The sequence below is a fragment of the Pocillopora damicornis genome, chromosome 14 (assembly GCF_964200805.1).
Source record: "Pocillopora damicornis chromosome 14, jaPocDami1.2, whole genome shotgun sequence".
In the NCBI taxonomy this organism is placed as follows: Eukaryota; Metazoa; Cnidaria; class Anthozoa; order Scleractinia; family Pocilloporidae; genus Pocillopora; species Pocillopora damicornis.
In genome coordinates this window covers 5,082,686-5,090,199 of record NC_142683.1, presented here as the reverse complement: position 1 = coordinate 5,090,199, position 7,514 = coordinate 5,082,686, and the positions used below count along the sequence as shown (strand labels likewise).

At 38.0% G+C, this 7,514-nt stretch overlaps 1 protein-coding gene across 1 annotated transcript; it reads right to left on the bottom strand.

Annotated features, from left to right (window-relative positions):
* Positions 1-4,324: 4,324 nt before the first annotated feature.
* LOC113676801 (uncharacterized) lies at positions 4,325-7,494 on the bottom strand. Its single transcript, XM_027193511.2, has 2 exons — positions 6,876-7,494; positions 4,325-6,248 (listed from the first exon to the last, which is right to left on the bottom strand). Exons 1-2 carry the CDS (start codon positions 7,108-7,110, stop codon positions 5,908-5,910), a joined length of 576 nt encoding a protein of 191 aa, XP_027049312.2. The 5' UTR covers positions 7,111-7,494; the 3' UTR covers positions 4,325-5,907.
* Positions 7,495-7,514: the final 20 nt, after the last annotated feature.

Here is a 7,514-nt window from a genome sequence, read left to right as displayed (position 1 = left end):
TTTTCCTCATTCCAGTCTGTTAGAAGAACTTTAATACGGTCTTATCTGCAGAAAATAAGCGTGGTTCTGCCTTGCCCGTAGCGTTTTTAGTATTTCGGCTTTTAGTCTTAACATTCTGCCCTTGTTTTCTGTCGAACGCCAAGTTTGCACCTTACAAGGAAACTAAAAGAATTTCAGACCTGACTCAATCAGACAGAAAGATTTTGCAATTTCACGTTTAGTAATGTTGAATAACCAAGTGCCAATTCGCTCACCCTCATTTTCTCTTGTTGCCTTTCTATTAGGGGAACGTAATAGAATATGCTTTTCTTGTTTTCCATTAACACCCAAATGGTTACTCAATGGCATCTGGTTCATAGACAATGACAGTTTCGTATAGCAGACGATAATATCCGGGATCAAATGTTTTGATAACAGAAGGTGTTAATCCTATTCTGCCTTTTTATTTCTTTTTAACCCTGGTCAATCACGACACATTCTGTACCAACAAAAATTTTCCAGCAATGGAGTAGTTCCCAGACAAAAGAAAACTTTACGTTAAGTCCATTTTTTTTTCCAAAATTGTGTTAGTTCTACTTCAAAATTTTGAAATTTTGTATTAACAAGTACGCATATCTTTGATGCGGGTACGACTTTTCGCTCCTTGTTTTTGGTTTTGTAATTATCATTAACCAACGTGAGGAATTTTGCACCATTCAGAGGTGATAGGAGTCAAATCCTGTTGATTGGGAACAGATATATCATAAATGTCCATCACTTCGAATAAACTCAATTAGTCAATTCGATATAAATTTGTACTATTTTTTTAACTGTTTACAAGGCTGTCCGAGAAAATGTGAAATCAGCTAAATCAGTTTTCGCTCTGAAGTGTCATCAGATTATGTTCATTCGTGACGTATTCTCACAAATATTTTTAGCCCTGTCAGATCTTTTTTAAGACCAGCAGGATTTACATAATCATACTTCCTTTTGTAGTTGTAGCAGTCAATTCTCAAGAGTGAATGGTTTGATAATTGAGTTTGTTTTTATGATCCATAACTAACTTCATTGTCCCTTAGGTCCCAAGGAATATCAGAGCTGACTTTGTTGTAGCAGGTTAGAAAGTTTCGGTCAGCGTTAAAATTAAAGTACCAAATTTCGAAGTTCTCAAATGTAGCCTTAACTTAACTTAACTTTTTCGTTTTAGTTATTAACTGTGCCAGAAAAATGCAAAGAAATATGTTAAAACATGGAAACAATTGTTTCGTAGTAAACGCGCAAGAATAAATTTTGCAGCAATGTAATCCTTATGATTTATGTACGTTTGGAATTTGTCAATAGTTATAATTTTAACTCTAAACCTGTTACATTCCATATGCATTCCAATCTGCGCAAATTGTTTTCAAAATCGTTTGGAATTATCAAGGTTTTTTGTTAAGGTCAATCGTGGCAGTAATGGGATTTCAAGTAGTAAAACTCCGGTTCACCTGGGTGGAAGAGACTGTGAACTTATCATTGCGACTGTTATTATCTTAAGCTCTTTATTGTGGCTTTTTTTAGTTCCACGTCACTCACTAACGCAACAGGTCCTCTAACCGAGGATGACCCAAAATTCCTAAACAACTAAAGAAGAATACGAAAATGAGGATTAAGGAGTGATGCTTTTTTTTCTTGCTCCCAAGAAAAAGCGTCGAAACTTAATTACATTCCAAAGGGAAATGGTAGATATCCTCTGCGTCTTCTCTTCTCTCTTCTCTCTTGAGCACCCACAGTTTCGTGTTCCCCTTGGGTAGCGTTGACCTGGTACTCAAAAGAGCACAGAAAATCCCTCTGCCGTAAAAACTAATATCGCAATTAGCGAAAGTCAATAAAAGGTTATAGTAAAACCACTTGACCTTGTGAAACATAAACTCTAGCGATACATTTGTTTGCTAAGTCATCTACACATGCTAGGCAGAATTTGATAAATATCACGAACTATATCCATCTGTTAGCAATTACATGATTCAATTTGGAATTAACGAGTATAACTATATAAATATAAGAAGAATTGAATTAGTTCAATCCTATATACGTTTGTATGGAACAGACTTACGGAAGCGTTGTCATAGATTGTGGATATTGAAAAAAGATAAACTTACATGTGTCATTATCTATGTTTCCATTTGTTATGTTTCTCCGTCTTCATTTAGCATTAATTTTCCTTGGCTTTTCCCAGTACCATCCCTCTTTTACGTTTGCTACTGCTATTTTGTGGTTATGTAAGGGAGGTGACTTAGTGTCGTACTACAAAATTGACTCCAAGAGACGCAAACGTTTCTAAATGGGCGTTACAAAGCGATCAAACTTCCGCCCTCTTACCGAGTGAAGCAACTAATGTATTGACTTTGTGAGGATTACTGTTGAGTTAAAGGTTTCTAAATGGGTGTTACAAAGCGATCAAACTTCCGTTCTCTTACTGAGTGAAGCAACTAATGTATTGATTTTGTGAGGATTACTGTTGAGTTAAAGGGACAACTCATTTATGGTTAATTTTAAGTTTGTTTATTCTGGCTAGTTTTGCACCCAGCGTTGATCGATAATGATTGTAAGCTTCCAAAGATTGAAAGGTAGACAGGAAAAAACATGATTTTTTTTTTTCTTAACTTGGCCTTTTGCCCCATCGTTGCAGTAAATTCTCACAAGCCAATATTGTGCTCTACTTCTAAAATAAGAGATAATTGTGTTAAAGAACTCAAACTTTTATTTTCATCACATTTCAATTAAATACAATTGTATGACTGTAAAGGATACTTACTTTTGCACATTTCATAAGTTTCGGTCGACCGTTAATCGGATTGAAATAATTTCAACTTCTCTAAATCCTAGGCTAGGAAAACTACGCAAATTATTCCAGCAACTTAATAGTGAAAAAAAAAACTTATTTACTCTCTACGAAGGAATAATTTAGTTGAATCAGATGATGTAAAAGCAATGAAAATTAATATGCCACAAGAGTCGTAAATAGTATGTTGTCTTACCCACCGAAAGCGCATAATTTCGAATGCTATTAGCCTATGCTATCGGTTTGTTCCATGACAATCGCAATGTTGGAATTTTTCATAAGAAAACGGAGCAGTTTTGATGGTAAAACGAGCTGCTTATCAGAAGCATTTTGTGGTTTGTCATATAATTTATAAAAATATCCCTTCCTATCTGAAGGTGCACTTAGCATTGAACCATTTCTCTGTAGAAAGTACAACTTTTACTGAGGATTGCATCAAACCTTGCTCTAGTTGTCGGTTTTTGTTTTGTTTGCTAAGAATGTCAAAACAAGGTTCTAAATGTCAGAAGTAAGCACCATGTAAGCTATTTCCGCTCATGGGAGCTTAGAAACAAATGGAAGTCGAACTCGTATTACAAAGTCGACCTACTCTACAGAAAGTGAATCACCACCACTATTCGAATTAGGTCATTATTTTGAAGAAACCGAGTAACGATATGTTTAATGGTTTTGACGACTTGTAAAACAGAGGGTCGGAGTAATTATACCTGTATAATTTTAGGCCGCCCAATGCTATAGTTAAAGCATCGACTGAGCGTAGTGGCGGATTATGACTTCTTAAAAAATTCCCCTGATGTTTCAATTTAACTAGAGATAAATTCTGTAGCTTGAGTAATGCCAAGATAGCGTAACACTTATGCTCTCTCGCGCTGTTCATTTCACTGGATTTTGTATCTTTGATCAGAGGCGTCCTCCGAAGACTCTGTTCAGCACTGAACTACCAGCTTCTGCAACTAGCAGGTTGAAGCGATGTCACGCCTGTCCTATTCTCGTGTAACGCGTCTCCTTTCTTTTTTCAGATTTTCTATTCATTCTGTCGTAGGGGAGCACTGAAAAGTTTGATCAGTGGTACGTAAGAGAAAGAAAGGTTAAACTGGAGACGATGTACACGAATTGCAAATTGCGGATGAGAAAATACTTCTGGGAAACTTTTTTGCTAATACTGTGAGGTAACTTGCGGTCAAAGAGGCTGCCTTAACTACGAGCTTTCGGTTGAGTTTCAGGGCTGTTTGTTAAGAAAACTGATGAGTTCTCGGTATCATGTTGGATACATATTAGTTTCTGTTTCCTTTCTTTGTTACGTAATAAACACAGAACAGACTCGCAAACTTTGACCGTTGTTTATTTTTTTTTAACCTCGTTCCTTGGTTAGAGTTACAGACTGTTATGTTTTCGACTTTGCAAATATCTGTCGCAGTGTGGCGTACAGCCAGACATAGGTTAAGCTGTGGGGCGTAGGAGAGGGTGGGTGGAAGCATGCAAGAAAAAGGCAGAAAGCAACGTATGAAAACTGCAACTGAACAATGTTTGATATACCATTTTGTTTATTGATCACATTAACAAAGCTAACCCACTTTGAATTCCCTTTGTTTCCTCCATCGTTTTCAAGTGACAGCTAACGAAGAAATATGTGATTATTCGTCTCGTCACGAGTATGTGGAAAGAAAGGATTCTCGAAACTTACTACATTTCTTTTTCTCTCCACTCATTTGACGCCTTCAACTTTGCTGTCTCCTGGCTTCAAGAAAGACACGTATGAACGCATATGAACCTTCTCAGGGCCAAACTCACCTTAGAGCTTCGGTGCGCGCTATCCGCCATAAAGGTGGAGACTCGATTCTTATGGTCGTTGTAAGACGAAGAACATCTTGCTACGTTTTATGACTGAGTTCAAAAGTCATCATCTTTCCAATTATTTTTAAATCCAACCGAGTCAGAGGAAGCTTCAGATACGGTTATTTCCACGAAAAAGTAGTCTCACTTTCCCTCAAAATATATGCTTGACATTCCTCCATTCCATGTTTTTCATTACATGGTAAACATTTTTGAGAAAATGTTTTCGAAGTCGTCCAGATATCATTTGACAAGTTCTTAGTCAGTCTCTTTGACTTTATATCAAATGCGGGATTACCATTCAGAAATTTAATGGTAGACTACAATGTATGGCAAAAGTAATGGGCACGCTCCCCTTTTTAAGTGCTCGACAATCCACCATTCAATATAATAAAAAATCCTGTAATTCCTATCTAAAAAGTTATTTGAAAGTCAGCCCTTCCACCCCAACAATATTACCTGGTGGTGATCATTTGTTTAACACCAACACCGGGAAACATTGACGGGAGAGGGGAGGAAGGGGATAAATGAGAGAGAGAGAGAGAGAGAGAGAGAGAGAGAGAGAGAGAGAGAGAGAGAGAGAGAGAGAGAGAGAGAGAGAGAGAGAGAGAGAGAGAGAGAGAGAGAGAGAGAGAGAGAGAGAGAAGAGAAAATTTAGAAAGCGTGCCAAGCCTTTTCCTAATTATTGTAGTTACCCAACATTACACCTTGTTATGCTAAGAAATTAAAAACGGAAATTGAAGAAACTACAATAAAACTAATGACAATTGTAATTGAAATCATAGTACTAATAACGATAATGATAATTTTTATAACAAGGATGGAAGGAACATTGAAAAAATAAAGAAAGAGGCAGTAACGCTCAACGTGCTAGTTAATATCCGCGCCGAGGGAGTTCGGCACAACAGCCACTCGAGCCAACATAATCTCATTGCATCCCCTAGTGACCACAGATCTAGACCTGTACGTATCTTTTGGCTGCCAAATTAACCTCTCTTTCCCATAATTATTTCCTCGGGTAGGTCGCCATTAGATTTCAAAGATCACAGCAAATTGAGTTCAAGTATTTCAAATTTCCTTGAGCGTGGCCTGTTCCCGGCCTTCCGCGAATAAACCGGAGTGTAAACGGCGCGATAGTAGCGGCCGAGCCAAAACGGGAGGGAGGGGCTTGGGTCGAGTCGTTCATTACGCGACCGGTTCCAAACTCCCTCTTTTTTCCACTACCGCGCTTCGTTTTACTAACTGAACTCCTGGAACAGGCTTCTGTGATCTTAGATAATGGTGATTACTGTCTTTTCCTCGAGTCTTAATTTGTGCATGTATATGTTACTCTTGTCTCCGATGATCACGTACGTAAAATAAAGCGAGTCCAAGAAGAGAAATACTGTTCTATAAACGCCAAGGAGAAACGTACCAAACATATAACTCGACTCCAGGGCTCCCTCAACATCACCAATAGCTTGTGTTATCACGCGTGTTATTGCATTTGCCAGAATGATTGAAGCCGAATTGAAGAGAAGGAGATGAACGTAGGAACTGCGTTTAATGAAGTGCCCCGTTTCTGTGAGGTCATTGTTTAATATAAGGACGACTACGTTCAGCACGAAAATACCTGGGGAATAGAAAATATCCATGATCTGAATCGTAATCAAAAACGGTTAAAAATCCTGATATGAAAGGATGTCTTAATATAGAACCCCCCCTCCCTCCCCTCCCTTCCTCGCGCTCTTGCTCGAAAAGGCAGACAACTTCTGTTTTTTTCTTATTTGCTGCTCAAAATCTTGTTTTTTAAGTCGTCGAGAAATTATCAATGCAGTCGCCATGCATAATAGAGACAGCCTTCTTTGTCACCTTGACTACGTTACAAGGTATTGAAAGCCAACAAATGAGTAAATTTTGGTAATTTCTTTTCTATTCTCTGTAAGTCCTTTTCTTTTTTGTTGGGGGTACAACCATTGACGTGGAATTCAAGTCAGAGGGGGTTTTTGTCCGATGGCTAATGAGAAAATTTATCTTCTGTACGTCGAAACTTCGACTGAAAACCGGAAAGATTTTTTCCGCGTTATTCAAATATCTTGAATGTTTATTTTTCCTTTGTTTTGTTAAGACATAACAAAGAAGGACTTTTGTCCTTTAAACCATAACTGTACGTATACCGTTTTTGAATCTCTAAGACGAAAACGAAACTTCCAGACAGTTACTTGAAAGTAAAGATTAGGTAAATATCAGACGTAGTTACCTGTTTGAAGCAGAACTTGAGGTTGTTCACAGATGCAGGAGGTAACAAACCACAAGTCTTTATCGCGAGAAAGTCGATAAAAAGATCTCATAACAACAGCGCACCAATCACTTACGGCTAAAAGCAGCACAACGGCGGGCTTCAGGCTTTTACACTCGCGACGAAGACAAAACGTGCTTGTTAATGACACGTTCAATATAAATACGGCTGCATCTGAGTCACATGTCATAAACATGCTGAATAGAAGCGAAAAAGATCTGAATCAAGGATATGGTTCCAAGAGAGAACGTTGCGCCACGTGCAAATTGCACCGTAAACACAGTGGTGAAGTCAGCGACCAGCTGGTTAATAATATCCCCGCTCTACCTTTTCGAGATGTGCTCCGGTTCTTTAGCCTCTTTTCGACGGTCACTCAATTTAAATAAATACTGAGGTGTTCTATAACCAGGGCTGATATCGAGCGATGAAATGAAATACCGCTTCTGTCTTTTCTTTGATTTCAGACTCTCTGAAGGCGGAAAGTAATTATGCATAATCGGAAAGCGCAGAAAGGTAAATATTCTACAGAACATTGTAGAATACTTTGAAGGAAGCTTTTGTCTCCATGGAATCTTCACTTTGAATACGATAATTAATGAA